The 21,817-nt window shown below is 39.3% G+C and overlaps 1 protein-coding gene across 1 annotated transcript in view; it reads right to left on the minus strand.

The window, feature by feature from the left end:
* FAT3 (FAT atypical cadherin 3) overlaps window positions 1-21,817 on the minus strand; it is a 415,532-nt gene that overhangs the window by 80,245 nt on the left and 313,470 nt on the right. The window contains exons 7-10 of the mRNA XM_074816293.1: window positions 20,372-20,511; window positions 10,427-10,702; window positions 8,609-8,819; window positions 1,032-5,105 (exon numbers count right to left, since the gene is read on the minus strand). Of these exons, the coding sequence (XP_074672394.1) occupies window positions 1,032-5,105; window positions 8,609-8,819; window positions 10,427-10,702; window positions 20,372-20,511 (4,701 nt within the window). The remainder of the gene's footprint in view (window positions 1-1,031; window positions 5,106-8,608; window positions 8,820-10,426; window positions 10,703-20,371; window positions 20,512-21,817) is intronic.

Here is a 21,817-nt window from a genome sequence, read left to right on the forward strand (position 1 = left end):
GAAGGGATAGGAGTCTTATCATCCATAGCAAAATATACAAACTGTTATCCCATTAGTTAAGTCATTTTTGCCCACAGCCTGCTTCCTACATGCAGTCTTGTCTAATTCTAATCCCATCCAGTGAGAAAAATGTGAATTTGTCTAATAATCTGGTTATTAATAGGTAATTAATATTAGCTCTTGGACTGTGAAGGTTGGGGGGAGTGACAAGTTGTTCCCTAACAAAATCTATTGGACAATGCAAGCAGTAGACAGAAAAATAACTGCAGCACCCCATCACTCACATACTCACACAAAAGCCAGTCTGAATCTAGGAGAAAAGAATGATAATAAATATAGCACAATAGGAGAGAGCAGTGTTACCACAGTTTGTAAAGTATGTTAGTAATGTAACAGAAATTGCCTTATACTGTATATAACAGTGCATGGCAGCTAACCAGTGCTTCTAAGCGGATTACTATTTCCCTGGCCAGAAATCTGTGCTGATAAGAAATGGCATTCCCCCACTCCTTCCAATGTAAAATTCATTCCTCTCCCTGTCCCATAGTGGTATTTCAAAGTGGTTCCTGCGTGCACTTTCCTATTTCAAAAAGAAAAAAGCTATTTCAAAAAATTTTAAATGCTTGGAAATGTAAGGATTTTCTCCTTAAGAATAAAATGTTCTTCTTCCCTTGGTTGAAACATTAACTCATGATGGTTTCCAAGCTGACACCTCAATTATGATGGGTTGATGGGTCACACTACATTGCACTGCAGCAAATCACGAAGCATTAATCTTGGAAATTAGAGAGAAAATAACCCAGACAGAAAGACACACACGTACTCCCTTTCCCTCTTTTCAGCTTTGCTAGTTCCTGTAAATGCTGTCCAAATTAAAAAAAAAAAAAAAAAAAAATCTAAGTGAGATGCAAGTGTCTGATCCACAGTGATAATTTAGCTGAAACCTGCTAAATGTTTACCCAAAACTGGACACATGCACAGTTCCTCAGTAAAGGTGGTTTTGGGAAGAAAGCATGCAAGTTGTTTCTTACCTGTAATATGGTAGCTAACCTGCCGGTTGACATCAGATGTGTCTTCATCCCAGGTGCTAAGAACAGCCACAACTTCCCCTGGAGGGTCACTCTCCTTCACTGACCCTCTGTACACCTCATGCTCAAAGATGGGTGCGTTATCATTTATATCTGTCACAGTAACTGAGACCAAGGTGGTTGATGACAAGGATAAAGCTTCCCCCAGATCTGAGGCCACCACTGCAAAGGTGAAAGCAGGATCCTTTTCATGGTCCAGGTCCTTCAGTGTGCTGATCCAGCCACTGTTGCTATCAATGGTGAATGCTTCTGTGATCTTCTCCAGTTCCGATTCCACCGCAAGGGTATAGGTGACCTGCCCATTTGCACTCGAGTCTGCATCGACTGCTTTAACCTGCATAAGTTTTGTTCCTACAGGCATCCCTTCCATAATTATAGCGTCATAGCTAGCCGTTTCAAACATGGGCTTGTTGTCATTTACATCCAATACCTTAACCTCCACATCCACAGTCAACACAATGTCTACTTTGTCTAATTGAATGGTGGCTGCAACTTTGAAGTGAAAAGCAGGATTTGTCTCATGGTCAAGTCTCTTATCCAGTTTTATGAGCCCTGTGTCTTGCTCTATGATGAAAACCCCATCTTTGTTGTTTTCAGTCAGCTCACCATTAACTGTGCTATACAAAGCACCCTGATTAGGCAAAACATGCAGAATGTCAATGGTACTACCTATGAGGGTGTCTTCTGCTATGGTAAAAGAATACTGGGGTTGAGAAAAGGAAGGCAAAATAGTTTCTGGGGGTAAGACATGGATGTAGACAGGAATGAGGGAATGCTTTACAGGAATGCCACCATCAACTGCTTTCACAAAGAATGACAGAACTGTGTTTTTCAGCTGATTAAAGCTACCCTTGGTGACCATCCATCCATTGTCTGGATCTATTTCAAGCAGATCAGCTACTGAAACGGAGGCTTCACTATACAGAGAATATGTAATTCTGGAATTGGCTCCATCATCTGGATCTACTGCTTGCACTTGGGTCACCAAGTAACCTTTCCCAACATCTGCTTTGACACTTGCTCTGTACTCGACTGTCATAAATTGAGGAGCGTTGTCATTCTCATCCACTACTATCACTCTCACAGTGCAAAACGTAGTCCTGCCACCTCCATCGAGGGCTCTCAAAAATATACCGATATCTCTTTCCAGCGGGCTCTCCCGGTCTAACCTCTCAGTTGTCAGAATCTGCCCATTGCTATCAATCAAAAATCGGTCCTTGGCAAAGTCATTTATTATGGAGTAGCTTATCTGGCTGTATACACCTGAATCCCCATCTGTTGCCTTCACATGGATTACCTTAGTTCCAGGAGCAGCGTTTTCTCTAACCTCTGCAACATAAACGCTCTGCGAAAACACAGGGCTGTAGAGGTTGGCCCCAAGGATCTGTATGTGCACCTGAGCTGTGCTGGTGAACAGCCCATCTGACACAGAGACATTTAGGCTGTACATGGGCTCCATCCTCTGTTTGCGATGGTTGGAAAGGGTGATAACACCACTCTTGCTGTCCATAATAAAACTGGTCCTATCATTTCCTGATAGGATGCTGTACTCCAGTCTGTCAAAATCAGAACTGTCAGCATCAGAGGCTTGCACACATGTCACAAAATGACCCCGAGGTGCCAGTTCGCTCACATACGATTCATATATTAACTGATTAAAAACTGGAGGGTTGTCATTCATATCTGTTATTGAGATACTAACAAGAACCTCGCTGCTTAGTGGTGGGAACCCATTATCGGTTGCTCTGACTTTCAAGCTGCACTGCTGTATGAGTTCATGATCCAGCATCCGGGCTGTCAGAATGAGGCCACTGGTGCTGTCTATATGGAAATAGTCCGTGCTGTTAAAGGTGTCCTGGACTATCTGATACTGCACAATCTTGTTATTATCAGAGTCAGCATCAGTAGCAACAACCTGCAGTACAGGAGTCCCAATCAAAGATGCTTCAGACAAAGTAGCATTATAAGCTGACTGATCAAAAACTGGTGGATTATCGTTAACATCATTAATGATCAAGTCCACGGTAACCTCAGCTCGAGCACCAGTGAGGGCGTCGCTGGCTCGCACCATCAGCTTGAAAAGAGAATTTATTTCATAGTCCAGTGGGCTAATGACACTCAGAACTCCTGTATCAAAGTCAATATTAAACTGGTTGTAGGGATCGCCATCGACAATGATATAAATGATACCCTGACCTTCTGGACTAGTTGCATTTATGCTTAAAATTGGTGTGTGCATTTCTACATCTTCATTCACAGAAGCTGTATAGAAGGGCTTGTCAAATACAGGCATCGCTTTGTTAACAATAGTAATGGGGAGCTCTACCGAAGCAGACAATGATGGGTTACCGCCATCTTTTGCAAGAATGACAACCAAATACTCTATATTAGACAAATCAGAATTGAAGGCTTCTTTCAAAGTGACACTACCAGATCCTCTATCGATTTCAAAATGTCCGTAGTCTTCCTTCAGAAGATATGACACCTCACCATTTTCACCCTTATCTTTATCAATAGCCGTCACTCGATATATCAGGGTACCAGGCTCAGCATCGACTTGCACAGCAGCATAGTATGGAAGCCCTACGAACACTGGTGCATTGTCATTTATGTCCTCAATGTAAACCCTCACCACCACTCGAACGACACGAAGGTGATCTAGTTCGCGGCTTGCTTCCACTACCAACTCGTACAGCTCTTGTTCCTCTCGGTCGAAGGGGATGCCAGTTGTCTGAATGACTCCCGAGGTGGATTTGATTTTAAATTTGTTGCCTGGGTTTAATATACTGTATTTCAATGGCTCATTGAGGCGGTTACCAACAGCATTCACCACAGCAATCTTTGTAATATTGGTGCTGTTTTCTGAGATAGAAGTGGAATAAAAATTTTGTGTAAAATGGAGTCCACTATCCATGGCTTCTTTTACCATTATTGTCACCATAGCAGTGCTATAAAATTTCCCATCAGATACTCTTACAATTAGCATATAATGGTCTTTGGAGAGGCTATTGTTTTTAATGGTGAGTACCCCTGTGCTTGAATCAATTAAAAAATGGTCCATATTGCCTTCAATTAGACTATATGTTAGTTCAGGAGGGATCTCTGAATCTGGGTCTGTAGCCTTGACTTTGAGAACCTCAACACCAACATACGTGGGCAGGAGCAAGACTGTCTCAAATACAGCCTGGCTGAAGACTGGTGGGTTGTCATTGACATCAGTTACCTCAATGGTCACTTCAACTGGGCTCTCGGCTGTAAGCTGGGGATTCCCACTGTCTCTAACATGCACGTGGAAGTGGAAGTGTGCTATTGTTTCATGATCTAAATTTGCAATTGTTCTGATTGCACCTGTGCTGGAATCTACTGTGAAATACTTTTTTGCAGTAGACTCCACAATCTGGTAGACAAGCAAAGCATTCTGGTTGCTGTCAGCATCAGTGGCACGTATCACGAGGGGACTGTTATTTGCGCTCCGGACTATGCTATTTACAGGAGCAGCTTCGCTTATGCTGCCTGAGTACTGAGAGAAGAGAAAAACTGGTGGGTTATCATTTTCATCAACAATCTGAATGTTCACAGTGGCGTTTGATGCCATGCCTGCCATATTTGTTGCCTGTACAATGAGCTGATAGAAGGAAGCACGTTCATAATCAAGGGCTTTTTGACTGGTGATCACTCCAGAATATGGGTTTATAGTGAAGACTCCATCCACATTTCCATCTTTAACCTCATAAACTAACGTGGACTGACTGATTGCAGAGAGAGAGATGACAGAAGTACCAATATCCACATTTTCATTAACCTCTGCTTGGTATTCTTTGAGAGTGAACTTAGGGTGGGAGTTATCTGCCATCGTCACAGATATTCGCACAATTGCTGTTGCAGACAGTGGTGGAGAACCTTGATCAGTCACTTTGACTGACAAAACAAACTGTCCCATTGTGGTTAAGTCTGGCTCCTTCAGTAATGTAATGATCCCTAAAACTGGTTCAATCTTGAATGTGTTTCCTGTATTTCCTAAAACACAAATATTGGAAGCAAATTAGAAATTAAATACAACACACTTAATGATAATTTAAATCAGGAACAATTAGCTGCAATTTGTTAAAGGCAGTTACTGAAAAAAAAAAAAACCCTAACATAAAAGAATTCTAAAGGCTCTTCCAGCCTTCCTTTCTGAAAATCAGGTATCTCAGTAGATGGTATAGGTGTTCAAACCTTCAGAAACTCAGGCGCTGCTTTCTATATCTTGATTCTGTGCATCAACATCTGAGCAAGTGCTGCATGTACATTACTCCTACTGAGGTAGGAAAAAGCATCTCTAAATTATGGGAATTAGTCAAATACATGTACACCTAAGGCAAAGAAACTAGATCAGAGGCTAACAAGCCAATTACATGACAAATGGATAACAACTCAGGCTCTTAATTGAAGGGCATATTAAGCAACTGTGAGAAGACTATAGTAGTTCAAGACTCAAAGAACTGAATATAAGAAGGTTAAAGTGGCATTTAGAAAAATAAAAAAGAACAAATAGCATAGAAAAGAGATTCAAGTATCTTGTGGCACAAAGGTTTATCATACGATCTCTGAGGAGGATGAATCTAGATGAATGAGATTTAGCAGAAAATGTCATGAAATGTCTGTTATAACATGAAAGCAGGGATATCACTGACTGCATAAAGGTGAAAACAGTAAGTTTGGATCAACAACCTTCTTTGGGGTCTGTTTTTCTTTTTAGTCTTTTTGCCAACCTCTTTAGCAAGACAGATTCAAAACTTTTGCTATGTATCCTTACCCTGTAATTAGAGATCACCTTTACTAGGCAATCCATATTTTGCTGGTTCCTTGAGTGCCTGCTTAAAGTATAGGATGCTGTGTGTGTATATGGCATGTATAAGCATACAGACTCTTTTTCTGAATTTGATTCTAAATATAAACAGCTTGTACTGAGTTACAGCGATTCCAATCATTATAACATGTTCCTGCTACTGTAATTTACACTTTAAAATCTAGAACTGCTTCCAATCTACAGTCAAGCATTCATCCATGACCTGGAGGGAAATATGTCTCAGGTAACTGGTGATAAACAAGAGATTTTATTTTAATGGTGATTGTTACAGGTGCTGTGCACAGACCAGTAAATGTGAAAATTGTAGCTGGAATGCCAAATACATGGAATCCTAAATTAAGAAAGTTAATATGAACTATTTTTAAGATGTGATTCACTATCTGTTGTAAATTCTGGGGCCTGGAGGCTAATTTAAGCTACATGCTACTGTATGTACTTCAATACTGGTAGTGGCTTTCTATTTATATCCATCCTTTCAGATCAGTAAAGTTTACTCTACTAGCTAAAACAAAAATTGTGCTATTCACTGAGGAGCTGAGATTCTGCCAGAGCTACCAATTCTCATAAAGATCACAGTATCTGTCACATTTGCAGATACTACAAATGCTGCTGCAGTTATTTTTTCAGTGCTTGTTAATACAAATAATTTTTAGCCACTGACTGCCTCAGGTAAGGCCAGAGCTGGTTCTCCTCTTTTAGGAATTTCTTATGAAATTACACAAAAGCTACTTTCTTTACCAATTACCAATATAAAGTGATGTAAGTAATTCCCCTCAATGAAAGGGCTGTGTACAATCTGAATGCTGCAGTTAAAATCAGTATCCTCATCTGCAGATTTTATGGATCATAGAAACTACAGCAGCAGAAGACTGAATTTTGATGCATCTGGGATTGGAACATCTGTGGATAATGAAACTGGGGGAGTGCATGTCTTACACTAAATGGAAGTTTGAAGTCTGACACTGCAGCAAGAGCTCATGATGAAACAGAAACAGGGTGTAATAGAATAGAGAGACTCTAGAAAAAGAGAAAAACATGCAAATTAAAAAGGACCATCTAATAGCTAAAGCATCTTTTCTAATCATGTCTGTATCATGTATGATCCTATTACCAGTGTATGGCAGCCATACTCCTAGCATGTCAGGTTGCTCTTTACATTGTGGTAGCACCTATAGGTGATTGGTTTGGAGCCCATAAAAGTAATAAGGTGTCAAGAAAAAGCTGGGATCAGTCTTGAAAAACATTGCCCCAAGAACCTGATCTGGTCTGCTCAGAGTTCGTTCTGTAAGGTACAATGTTGTCCTGCCTGGGCACGTGTAAAATTTCCCCTGATCTAAGTTAAAGGCCACTGGAGAATACTGAGAAACAACTGGTAAGACCAAATGCAGTGCATAAAGGAAATATTTGTTTTGTAGTGCTAAGATCTTTGTAGGATCACAAGGGTCTAAGTTCAACACTTCTAGCTGCAAAAGACTTCACCTCCTGGTTTACTTAAGGGACTCTACTTCCACAGAGCATACAGGGTAATGACAGAACAAAGTTCCTTGGGGTCTTCTGTAAGCTTCAGGTTCTATCAGCTTAATTTAAGGTTTGAACTTGAACACTATGAAGCTAAATCAATATGAGATGGTATAGATATTACTATTTCATTACTTATTTTTTGCCATTTAGCCTGTTCCTAATTGACATAAGCTATCCTAGCTAGTGTCAAGTATTTATAATAATATAGGGATAAACAATATAAACAATGATCCTGTAGGGAAAGGCTTGTGATATGAGTAATATGAGGACAATCTGCAGTATATGAGACTTCTTTTTAGGGCAATATAGGTTTATAGTTTGCTATTATTACAATGCAAAGATTCATATTACTAAACAAAAAAAAATAGTAGTAATGAAATATTAAAAAATCCAAAGGTTACAAATTTCTACTTCCTCCTCTCTTTTTCCAGGTACCCCTCTTGTATATATGTTAATGGTTTATGTCAGAGATAATTCTTAACTTCAGATCCATATCAGCCACAAAGTTACATTCACTTGCATGTGTGGCAGGGATAATGCAAATTTCTCACCACCATGCTGTTGCACCAGCAGAGGAATGTTTTTGCGGGTACGGATTATGTGGTGAATGTAAATATCTAGAGATTAACAGCAAAAGCAATTTTAATCTGGTACCACCATGCCCTCCCTTAGTTTCAAGGGACCTTGTGCCATTAAAATGCTATGACCCTGCTGATAGAAGTTTTTAGCATTGCCTTGGTGTTAGTCTCCATGCTCGTCTGATCTGAATGTTGGCAAAGATGCCAGGACATACCAGCTGTTGTGGGATTTGTTTATGGAGGATCCACTGTGTACTAGACTGAAGCCAGCAACTTGAAAACAAGTCACTGGCTGTAACTTTCAATAACTATCTTCTGTGACGTTTTTGAACCAATGACTCAGAGGTAAAAGGCTCTAGTGAACATGAATGAGATTCTGTTCTGACAGGTTTTGGGTACAGTAGCTTCAAAATAAAAAAACAACCCACAGGAAGGTGTCTCCTTTGCCCAGATCTACAGGCGAAGGTAAACCAAAGAAGCTGACTTGTGTGTGAAGACAGACCACCATCACAGCACTGCTCTGTGTATGGCATGAATCATGATGCTACATTTTCAGCCTCTGTTCTAACCTGCTTCAATAGTGTAGATAAGCTCTGCGTTTTCTCCTTTGTCTTTGTCCAAAGCCGTGACCTGCAAGACCGCTGATCCAACTGCTGCTGATTCAAACACTGAGGCTTCGTACAATGGGCTGGTAAAGTATGGACTATGGTCATTGGAGTCTTCCACATTTATGATGACTCTGGCCAGGTTTCTTCTATAAGGGAATTCTTGATCTCGGACCTATAGAACAAGTACATGATACACATCTTGATACCCATCTAGTAAAATTTCATAAATATTACTCATCTGAGTGCTAATAATACTTTCAGTTCTATTTAATACAAAGTTTTAAAAAAAACCCTTTTGTCCCAAAGAACAGTCTAAAATACATAACATGTGAGATGGTAGATAGTAAAATTAAGGAAACAGGAAGAGCTAGGGACTTTTTTTTTCACTTGTGAAAAAATGCATGGCAATCATGACATGAATTTTTAAAGTGGAAACCACATGACATCTTAAATTCAGTTTTAGGTTTGCAAGAAATATTTTTTTTTTTTAACACATGCTAAATGGTCATGCCTTTGCCCTGCCACTTCCTGTTTTATAGCATAGAGGCAAATATACCTTGCCCATTGCTCCTTCTTTCAAACACCTACAAACAATTTTACCCACTATAATCAGTTGTGTGTCAGTCTCATGCTTGTAGCTGCCAATGGACTTTTTAATCATTATATATGTACACAGCTTTTTGAAGATTGTTGATATTGATGATACCAATAGTTAACAGAGTAGGAATTACCTTAAGAAGTGCTGAGTACTCCCAACAGAGGTATCATTTATCACACCTCTCTCAATCCCATACAAAATATCTCAGCACTGCTACACTGATAAACCTGCCAACATGATTCCCAAAAGTTTGGTTCTTAAACAGAGCAAAAAAAGAGTTGTATCAGGTGGAGATCAAAACCAAGCACCAGGAAATGACCTCTGTTAGCCATGCCTTTCTGTGATTAGGTTTATATTTATTTGTTAGCCTGCTCGCCAAAGGACTTGCAGCTTGTTACTCTGTGAGCTGAGACCCCACTCAGGTCCTGCTCAGTGGATCTCAGAGCAGCTCTCTGATTCCTAGGGTCCCCTGTCCAAAGATGGCCCCGCACCTAACACATCATTAGCTGTTCCGTCAAAGATCTCTTCTGCAGGAGTCCTAAGTGGTTAAAGAATATAGCAGACTATAATGTTTAAATTAACACAGATTGGTTTTTTACTAACCTCCAGCCCATAATATACAATCTTCACTTGAAAACAGACAGACATGTTCTGTAATTTAGGCACACTCAGCAAAAAATGATAATTAATTTTCTTTCTGCATACCCAAACATTTGGAAATGTAGATGAAAGCTATTTTGAATATCAACAGTTTATGTACTGAAATAAGTCTGTAAAAGTCAACTATAAACTAGGATTGTATTCAGAAAGGCTGTAGCATTCTCTATGGGAAGAAAGTAGTTATCTCCCTGTGAATAACTTCTCAAGTAACTTTCAGTCTCACTTCAGAAACTCTGAAAATTACCTTGAGTGAGGGGACCAGATGCCAAGAGATGAAATAATTTCCTGCTTGCTCTCCCTTGTGATAGCAAATCATATCATATTCCATACAATAAATTCACAGTAAGTTTCCCAAAAAGCCCAAATAAAAAATGTAAAATAAATACACAGCAGGGCAGGCAAGATGAAATGAATGACTACTTACTGCATTAAGAGTCCTTTGCTTATGCAAAGACTAAGGCACGTATGCACCTGAAGCAGCAGTGATTGTGTCCTGAGACAAGCGAATATTGCATTCTTACCATGACATTCAGGATGTGCTTATCTTGAGCTTCGTGGTCTAATCTCTCAGCAGTATAGAGCACCCCAGTGCTGGGATCAATTCTGAATTTTCTCACGCTGACTGTATCGATGCTGCTGTGAATAGTGTAGCTCAATTTATGCTTTTCATCTCTGTCTATAGCTTCAATTTGCAGAATTTCAGTATCAGGGAGGATGTCCTCTGAAATGGTGACATCGTAACTTGGGTGAGAGAATTCTGGGCCATTATCATTGTTATCCAACACTTTGATAAGAACCTACAGTTAATAAAAGAAAAACATCTGAAGTTACTGAAGTCTAGACAAGTTACTGAATAGGCACCTAGAGAAATGTAATTTACATGACTGATGATTTTATGCTGCTGTATGCTGGGACGGAGAAACATAATTTAGTATTAAATGCTGACTGTTCAGATCAAAAGAAATAGTAAGGATCTGACTTTGGAGGCAAAAAGTTCCTAATTACAAGACCTACTCAGATCCTGACAAAGAAGTCCATATATCTGTATCTATAGATTGGAAAATACTCCTGGAATGGTCATAGAAAAAGTTTTGTTGTCCCTTGTAACTGCTCTGGTTACAAGAGACTTCTAGAGCTATTATGGGATTTGCTTTCCCCTTCACTATTAATAAGGCTATAAAAGAATCCTTTTCATGTAACTTCAATCTGCTTTTTATACAATCAAGATTTGGCTAAATCCTGTATTGTTTTCTGCCTGATATATCGCATTGGGATGTACTAGCAACGTCAAATCATGACAGCAGTGGAGACTTTGAGTTGCTGTTACGCCTTAGGCCGTGTTAGGAACGGTGACACTTGATGAGATGAGGAGACAGAACCTCACGACCATGCAAGCCTACCCCACACAGATCAGTACATACCATCAAGGCCAGGTAGGTAATCTCAGGGCACTGGTGACAGGGAAGGATTATTTTTCATCCTTGCTCTTTCTTTGCCAATGATGGCTGTTTTTCTTGATAACTAATTCACATTCCCCTTGAACACCTACTTGCCTCCCTTCTGTTGCAGTTTATGAACGGTAAAACTTCTGCTAAAAAGGTGAACGAATGCTGTGCCATTTGCTTCAAGTCTGTCTTTAAAATCTCAGTACTGAACCCTAAAAAACTTGGGAGAGGGGGAAGGCAGCCCCTATACTATTACACCTATTTCAATGTATTGCATGCTGACTCTGGTAACTAATAAGAATCACTATTTTCCAAGCTTTGCCTTTCAGAAATTATGTGACCATGCAATGTTATGCATGTGTGGCTCTGATGAGGTTTTGTGTTTTTCTCCACTGGAGGAGTCACTCCCTGGAGAAAATTTGCTTTCCAGACTTTGTATGCCCTAGATTACTTTGGGCAGTGTAGCAGCAAAACCCTTGACAAACTACATAATACTGAAAGATGAAATGCGAAGTGTTGCCTCTTTTTCAGTATTGGAAACAAAAAGTATCTTTTGCAGAATATGCCTGTGAAAGCACACACCTAATTTTACAGTGAGTGAAAGGGAACTATCTTTTTATTCAAATACTTTGAAATAAGAAATAGTCCAATGAACAATGTGGGAAAGGCCATTCACAGGACTCTTTCTGAAGACTAGGAGACTTGACCCATCCTTCATGGTATTTTCTGTGCTGTTCTGAAAAGTATTTGGCTCTTTTTAAGCAAATATTTTATTACTTTGCTTGATCAAGCCCTGTTCACCCCTACTTTCTTAACAGAAGAAAAAAACAGTTGTACTTTTACTGCAATATTGCACAAACAGATGTTGGCCTCAGAAAGAAATGAAACTTTAGATTTCCATGATATGTGGAAGGGTTTGCAGAACACATTACCAGAAGGAACATGAGCAATTGTAAGCAGCAGTTGTAATGAACTAGCCTGGGAACTGTTTAAAAGACAGCTGAAATAAAATGCTCTGTAAGTTAAATGGCATAGGACTTCAACTGCACATTCCATGCGATTTAATTTTCACCAGATTATGGTACGCCAGAGTGAAGCAGGGAGAAGCCTATATTAAGTTATGCTTCAGTCTTGGACAGATAGCAATAAAACTGGGGGGAAATACACATTGCTGGGCCTATAATAATGATGAAGAGTTACTTCACTTTTTTTTGTTGTTGTTGTTGCTATACAATGTATCAAGGTGTGTTTCTGACCTGACTGAGGAAACAAAAAGCCAAACCCACCTCTGAAAAATATGCAAAGAAATGAGTTGTAATACATGAAAAGCCAGAGGAAAAAATGAAAAGACTTCAACTGTAATGGGACACAGAGTCAGTGCTGAACCACTTTTGTTAGTGTAATGAAGAGACACTGAAGCAATACAGTTGGGGAAAATCTGTATTACTAGTGTTTAATACTTAAAGGCATCTTCTTGAGAAGTTTTGATACCCTCAGTCCTTGCCAGGTACCATTGTAACATGGCTGGATTATTTCACTGCTGCATTGTTAACACAGACAGTACAGTTTATTTTACCTTTAATTAGAGGCCAAAAACTTTGTCATGTATCATTTTAGATAGTCTAACAGAGAAGTAAAAACTTTTCAAATGGATTCAATTGAAAATACCAATGGTGTTTGATTCTGCTGATGCCAGTACAACACAGTCTACCTTGAACAAGTAAGGTGCCATGTGAGGGACAGGCTTGTATCTGTGAATTTGTTTTTAACATTGTTGTGTGCAAGCTCAAGCTATTCTGTAAGAAAAAAAAAAAAAGTACAGATGCACACCAATGTGTCTTAAAGGTACTGCTACAGCGGTGACATGCTGTTTTGTTTGTGTGGTGTGTGATCATCCCAGTGCTGGGGTTCACTTCCCATTATATCTAATGCATTTTGGGATCACTCGCAAATTGGGAAAGCAGAGGAATGCATAGAGCTTTATCCACCACAAAGCTTTCACCGTGACTGTGCAAGCCACAGATCTCTGATTTAAGCCTTCACTAGACTGCATAAACTAAACTGGGTGGGACTGGATCAACATCAGAGACCAAGGATAAGCTATGAGACTATGGAAATTATAGTGTGGATTCAAAGAGCAGCATTTCTTCCCACTGAAAAAGATATAAGCTGACACACAGATATGGACCATGATGGTGCCTGGGGAGTGGGAACGGAGAAGGTAAAAAAATTGAGGTTCTCATTCACTGCGGTTATCAGACTTACAGGGAACTATGCACTTAAAATTGCTTTGATAGTTTCCAGAAAACAACTTTTTTTTTTTTCTCCTTTCACTTCATTTCTACTGTAAAACTGATCAAGTGCCTGTTTAAGTGGCAGGCATCTTCCTCCCCAGAGATGACAGTATTTTAATGATTTGTCAAGTGATCCACATTGAAATACACATTATTTATTACATACTCTGCATTTCAACAGCCACTTCCATCTGGAGATGGAAGGCAGTGGGTTAGAGATGCTAATGAATAAAGAGGTCATTATTGATTCACAATTTCTTCTGTTAAAGCAGTTAAGAGTATTTCGAATTTTTGTCAGCTGTCCCTCAAAATCCCAGCTGTAATTTTAACATTATGGTTAACATTTAGTAGAGGGGGGTGGATTTTCCTTGCAACAAAAGAAAGTTACATTATATATAGGAACACTGACTATACACAGCTCTGTTAAATCCACAAGCTATGGAAAAGAAGAAAATGGAATGCTTTTATGTTCTTAAAAATTTAACTGTCTTGGGAGCTACTTGAACCAAAATCAAGAAAAATAAAATGGAAATTGAGTGCCGTTTTAAATAGATATTAGTCCTCCAATCCTTACAACATTTTGAGGAGCAGGTGGCCATTATTATCCCCATCCTTTGCCCAGGAAAACACTGACTTGCAGCAAGGTTAAATGACTTACCAAAGCCACATGAGAAGTGCAGTAGCAGAGCTGGGGAAGATGTTTTAGGTTTATTTTTGAGCCACTCCCCTTTTATTAGGTCACCTTAAAATGCCACCCTCCTATGCAGGCGATTTTCTGCTCCAGCAGGAGGACTTCTAGTAAGGTGGTACTTAAAAAGAGGGGGCAATTTTTTCCTTTAATAATGGACAAATGAACACCAGGCTCATAGAAAACCTAATCCTACAAACATATGTGAAGTTGAGTAAGACGAATGCCACCAGATCGTTAATATGAGGAAAGTTACTCAAGTTCATTTAACGGCTGCCAAATTTAGGCATAAAATCTTGGTTCTACTGGCAAATTTCCCACTGACTTCAAAAGGGCCAGCACTCTGCTCCTTGAAGACTTAAGCTTTAGCCAGCCTGCAGAACATCTTTCACCCAAAATCAAGTGTTATCCTACTGAAGCAACTCAAAGACTCGCAGTGTATGTGTAATTTAATACTTTCCTCATATTTATTTCCAAAAGGAAGATATGGCAAGAATGACCTGTGTTACATAAATATCCTTTATTACTGTGTAGCTGCCCAGAGTGTTAAGCTGTGACAATACCCATTGTGTAAAATCAAAGAGAGGCTTTAAAAGTTTCCCAACGCATCTCCGAAAGGTGACGAATGGAAATGTTTACTATTTGTTTGCTGCTAAGTAGAGATTTCTCTTTGCTGAGGACTGTGCAAGGTTATTGACTAAACCACTTTTTATAGACAAACATTAGCTGCAAGTCTTTTTTCCGCGCTCATAAAGCAAACATGCAGCAAAGCAGTCTCTGCCTGGTTATCCTTGAAAGCTCCTATCTTTTCCAGTGTGTCGCAGGCTTCAGAAAGGCAGGCTTGCCTCCTTCTGCTTCCATTGTGCAGAACCTAATTTATAGTCCGAACGAGCGCCTCACTATAAAAGATTTGCTTCTCCCTGCTCACTTCCTATTTCCCACAGTTAAAGCAAGTTTCAAATAAAGGATTCACGAGCCTCCAAGCTTACAAATTAGGCAAAGCAACACTCAGAGCATTAGCAAAGACTTTGTATTCAAAATGGTAAGTGAAAGGCCTAGAGAAATACAATCAAATCAAAGCAGGACAAAACCTAATGCAGGAAGTCTCTCCAAAGCTGTTTTTAATGTTGCCCATCACAAATACCTTTGGTTTAGGCACAAATGTATTTGAGTGAAAACTGGATAAATGCCAGAAGCTGCTTTAGAGACATTTGAAGCTGGAAGAAGCCGCTTGGCTAATTGCTTGGTCTGGGCACAGTGTTGTAGTACAACCTATTAAGTGCCTGAATTGCTTAAACTCAGGTTACGCTTTTGTATGGGTTTTGAAAACCTATTTTGATTTAATATTGCTCTCAATAGTGTTACCACACAGCTTTATTTGCTGCTTCCTGACAAGTTTTCCTCTCCTCCAAACCCCAACCTTAACAGAAAAATGCAAACAGTTTCCCTACCAACATCAGTGGCCTGTTATTTATACTTTTCCATGACCCTTGTGTTATGTTAAAATGGGAGGAAAAGTCTTTGTTTCACAGGCAAGGCAGTGCTGAGATCGCTGGATGGGAGAAAAATAAAAATCAAGGATTGGGTTAGTTCTAGTTTGGAGTAAAAATTGAATTAAAACCCCATGTCTTCTTGCCCATCCAAGTAGAATCCACAGCTTCTTCCTTTTGGCAGGGTCTAATGACTTAGCTACATTTTGGCCATGGTCCTCTAAGAAAAGCTTTTCACCATTCAGTTAAAAGAACCACCCTCACTCGGGGTGACTGATCAACTTCTCTTTGTTAAGAGACAATCTTATAAAGAAAAGGTGGTCTCTGAAAGCTGACACCAAGTTTGGTATCCTGAAACTCGCAGCTAAAGGTCAACCCTGAGCAGAAGAATAAATAAAAGCCCACAGTCTTCTGCAAGGAGAGACAGAAAGGGGCAATGAGCGGTAACTTCTCCCATCTGCTCTTCCATCCTGGTTGGCTCCAGCTGAAGATATTACAAGCGAACCATGTATTGATCTACAAAAACTTTTCAGAGGGAACTGCATGTTCCTCTCTGAGTGTTCACTCTACTGGGAAACAGTGAGATGGTTTTGCAGTAAGTGAAACTGAGGAACTTTTTGCCTCCTAGCTTAGAAACATCAGCCTTCACGCTTTAAAGCATCTTTTTTATAGAGGTTAGGATGATGAGAAAGAAGGAGAAGGCACTAAAATAAGCAAGAAGTAAAACTGTCTTTTTCATATAATACCATGACTCCAGGAGTCTGTTCTTAAAAAAAATAATTATCTGCTAGTACAACATTCTCACTAAAATTGAAAAATTATCATCACTTAGATGATTGCTCCCCACTGTACTGTACTTCTGTGGGTATTTTAGCAAAATTCAACAGTATGCACTATGAAGAATTAAATAAATGTTATTCCTATGTTGTGCTTGGTTGTAAAGGATCTGAGTTGTTCAGTAAAAAAAAAGGAGGCTTTGTGATAAACCTGACTCATGACCAAGAGAATCTCTAACGTTACACAGTCAAAGTTAGTCAAAATTGTGGCAGGAGTAGTCATTTAGATGCCATCATACTGATTTCTTGCTGGGAGAGTCCTCTCTCTGCTCAAGCGAGGGCAAAAGACCCTTCACCAGCCTCGCAGTCACCAGGCAGTGGCAGTGGTGAGGAGCAGGGTCACTGCCCGGAGCTGCTGTCCCCGGCTCTCTCCAGTGTGCGGGATGCAGAAGCCCTGTCCCCTCCCCAAGGCCAACAGCTCGCCTGGCAGCTGCAGGAATCGTGTTTCGCGGGGATTTAGAGCCAACGTGTGCCTTCAGCCTTTAATAAATTACTGCGTGGCCTTGAGCAATGATGAATTAAGCTAAGGGATCAAAACAAAAGCTCTCCCTGGCTAAGTCAGGAGACTTAGCCTTCCTAGAAGTTAATCATCATGACAGAAGCTTTATACCCACACTCCAAATATATAAATCAAACAAGTCAACATTTCTTCATCTTTTGTCCCCTCCATCCCTCCCCATCATGGCTGTGCTGCTGGGATGGCTGGGACTCAGCTGGATGGGCAGCACGGTGAGTGGCAGCAGCTCAACAAGTCCTGGTGCTTTGGTTCTCACTTTGGAGATTATATTCCTTTTGAAAACCTGATCGTGACCCAAACGAAACAGGCTTTCGGTTACAAAGGAAGTTTGTGATTTTTTATTTTTTCTTAATATTCCATATGTTCTTTTTGCCTCTTTTCACAAGAGTGAACCATTAATACAACAGATGTAACTTTAAAATCAAAATTATTTCCTTCCTCTCATGGTACAGTAGTGAACCATGTGTGCAGTAAGGCATGAAGGAAGTAAACAGTTTATTGGAGTTTAAGGCGTGCAGGAACATTGCTGAAGAAACTTCTGCAAGTCTGTGCCAGGGATCATGTTACCGAAGCAAAAATCTTTGGCATTTTTATGCTGTATTTTACCACCTCCAACTGTGTAATAGACAAAAGGCCAGGAAGAGATAAAGGGAAACAGGTGGGGTGGAATAAAAAGCAAGACTGTTCCATTTGGCATGGTGATGATCAGCTGTTTCATAATAAACCATCGCACTTTGAGGGGGGCTTTATATTATTTTATTGCTATACAAGGGGATGAATTTATACATTTGCTTTCCACCCACTTCCTCTTCTACCATATCTTCTTGCAGCTATAGTTCAAAATGCAGGTGGTACTATGTCTATGAGACAAAATACGATGTCATTTTATCAAAACTCAGAACAAGGCCATCAGTAAATGCTTTTTTGACTCTTTCTATGAAATAATTTACTTAACCTAACAGTTTGATTTTTTTGTTATTGTTGTAAAAGGAAATAAAGATGGGTAAGGTACACAAAGGCTCCAAAATATAGTCAAAATTACAGTATGGAAGTTTTGTAAAAGTGAGAGATAATTAGGCAGGTCATAATTCTGGCAGCTTTGAGATAATGATCGCTTTAGAAATCTCTGTTGTGAAGACCAAAAAAACCACATTCTCGGATGTTGTCCAGGCCACAATTAAATACTGAAACAGTATCTACATGGAGAGAAGGAGGTGGAGGGAAGAAGGGCCTGTATCCACCAGTTATTATCTAATGCTATACTATTTCAATCTTAAAGGTCTATCTTACATTTTTAAATAGGTCACATCACTGTTACAAAGAATGCTCAGGCTTCTTTTAGAATGTAACAGCTTTACTGAAATATGTTTTTACCATATGTTTTAATTAAAAATGTAGGGTTTTCATCAAAATAGGTTTTGAGGCCTGTCACAGGGGTCAATTTATTAAACCAAAAGCATCAAAAACAATAAACATAATATCCATGAGAAATTACTTGTATACAGCATATTTTAAATTCCCTGTGCTTTTTAATATTTGTTTGGCTGAACTATTTGTAAGAAAAAAAATGCCGTGGTAGGGATTCAACACCACATTTCTGAAACGTGGGCTGAGAGTGTTGCCAAGATTAAAAAACAAATCAAACCAAAAAACTACACAAGGGCTGAAGAAAATGCCTTATGGAAAGGGAACATAAAGAGGTCAGCAGTCATCCTCCTTCGCTCGTCTACCAGAAGACTGGGAGGTGATTTGACTATTCTGAGTAAGTGTCTTCCTTGGGAGAAAACGCTGGTTTTTAAAGAGCTCTTTAAAGCAAAGAAGGCGTAACAGGGAATACAGGCCAGATATAATCAAGTTAAAAATAAGGGATGTTTTTAGCGGAGATGCAATTAATTACTGAAACTAACAGAGAAAATAGCAGATTTCCTACCACCTAATTTACTATCAACTGATGTTTTCTTATCTAGAGTGGATTATCAGGAGAAATTATCAGATAGCGATATTTAGAGATTTTAAGGCTGGTTATAAACAGGAATTCAGACTGAGAAAGCACTCAATGATTTAAGAGTCTCTTAGGAAAGTTGGTGAATATAGATTTACATCTGAACCATTTGATCAAAAAGGAAAGGTAAAACAGAAGCATCTGCGTGTGCGTGCATATATGTAAATATAAAAAATGTTCAGGCCTTTCTTCTGCATTATAAAGAAGCAAATAACATCACAAACCTATTTTTTTCATTTCCTCTATAAACCATATTTAAGGATTTGAGGCTGCATACAGGTGTCCTCTACCAGTATGTATTTTTCCCTATGTGTCAAATAATATTCAGGCTATAGACACACTTTACACTTGGGCAGTAATTCACATGTAGGATTTCAGGCCCTAGCTAATCCATACACCACAATCCACCTTATGTTGAAGGATTTTGCTAGTTGGCATCTTCCTGGTGCCACGTGGACCACAGAGTCCCTGTCTATGTGCCATGACCCTGACTGTGTCCCAACTCCAGACTGGTTCCCACTGAACAGATACCCGGGCTCTGCATCAGGGTCCCTCTGACAAAGATGTGTCAGAGCCAGCATTATCCCAGCTCTTCACATTTATCTGACCTGACTTTTTAATTGGTGAAAGGCACTGAGCCTGATAAACAAGCCTGGTTTTAAAGGGTTCAGTGCAGCTGTTCCCCAGAAGACAATGTGATTGCAGGCAGTGACACTAAAGGAGAGATCCTTTGAATCTTAATTGTCTCCTCTGAACAATTTCTTCTCTGAACAATTGATTCCATATCCCACATTTGGGTCTTGGGAGGATGAGAGGTATAAACTCCATTTAATACAATCAATAGCAATATTCCCCAACACCACAGAAGCACCACTGTATTTTGGATCATTACGGGGTGATACAATTGTCAAAATCTAAGCTTCACCACCTGTGATAGGGACTTCCTCAGCTGGAGGAAGGCAAATTACTTTCATGTGTGCCCAAAGAGGACAAAAGGAGAAATAACGCTTTGAAACCTTCAACAGCTGATTCTTTACAACAAGATGGAAAGGCTCTGAAAAATATCCCCTCTATTATTTAATTGTGGTCTCAAAGGATGAGGTTTTATTTGGATGGCAAAATTATTGATTTTTATAGCATATACATTCCACTAACAAATGAAAAACTTGCCAAGAAAGGAATGTGATATTCTACCTGAGTCGTGGCAATGTTTGTTCCATCGGTGACCTCCACAGTCATATTATATATTGACCTCTGCTCTGCATCCAAGGGCTTTGCAATGACAATAGTGCCCACTCCCTTCTCCGCGTCGAAAGAACTATCGTAATTCCCTCCTAATTGTTGCACAAAAATACAATTAAATTAGCCATCTCTGGAAAGTTTCCATTGAAAATCTTCCTAGAAGTGGGCATATCTGTTTACTGGCATCCATCTTAACGGCTTGCCTTAGCATACATAGTACATCTACTGATACTTCTTTGTTCATAACTCATTTATATTTCAAAGCACAGTTTGTATATTGGAAAGCAGATATCATTAAAATGCACTGCAAGAAAAAAATCTAGCAGTATATTTAAGTGAACCATAACTGAGTCTATAAAAAGAATCGAATGGCTGTAAGCCCGTAAGATGTGTGCCCTTGTAGTTTGGATAATGAACAATTATCTTTTTGTATAAAAATATTTTTAAGAGGGTTTTATTCTGCAAATTTTATTTTCAGGAAATTCTCACTGATGTTCGTGGGTGCAAAGTCCATCAACTGAGTCTTTTAAAATTACAATGATAATCAATTTTAAAAATGCAAATAGAGATTTGTTATGTTAATTTCAAGGACAATGATAATTACTGGCAGCAAAGGTCAAATTCTACTAGTCTTTTAGGAATTATTCAAATAGATCTGACAGGATACACATCCTAAATTCCTTTCCATTAAAAAAACCCTCACAAAGCACTGTTCTGAAACTAATATCCCCTTATCCTGTCACACAGTGAATGATGCAGCAGTGGGAAAACCCTCCTGAGTCTCAGGTGAAAGATAAAAAAGGAAAAAGAAAAAAAATCTATTAAAAAGTAAGAGAAAGCCATAAATAATTTGAGATTAAAGGGTTACAGGATTTCTCAGCCACAGCTATAGTTTATAAATCAGAACCACTCATTATATTAAAAAGTAAAGCACACACTCCCTGCTGCTAAGCTGCTTCTTACTCACTCATCTATAAAGTGGAATTTATTATGAGTTGAGTCTGAAATTTTTGGAGGGTGGGGACAGGGAGAGGTGGAACACAACACTGCTGACAAACAAACTCTTAAGGTCTATTCATCACACAGCAATGCAATGCCACTCGCAATGTCTGACAACCCAGTTCTACAAAGTGGAAAAGGCTTTCAAATGCCACTGGTTATAAAACTTATGTAAGATCTGATCAGACCTCTTGAGATTAGATCCACAGGTAGAAAAACATCCATTCCATTGACTTAGCTCTCATGCAATATACACAGAGATATATATTTGAATGGCTGGTGTATTATTACAAAATGGCTCTCATTTTAGGGCTGGGGACAGAGAAGCAAAGAGGATGGTTTTCCTTGTTCCACCATTGAGTCTTGCATCTGCACGGTTTTCTGAACAACAACCAGCAT

The sequence above is a fragment of the Strix aluco genome, chromosome 2 (assembly GCF_031877795.1).
Source record: "Strix aluco isolate bStrAlu1 chromosome 2, bStrAlu1.hap1, whole genome shotgun sequence".
In the NCBI taxonomy this organism is placed as follows: domain Eukaryota; kingdom Metazoa; phylum Chordata; class Aves; order Strigiformes; family Strigidae; genus Strix; species Strix aluco.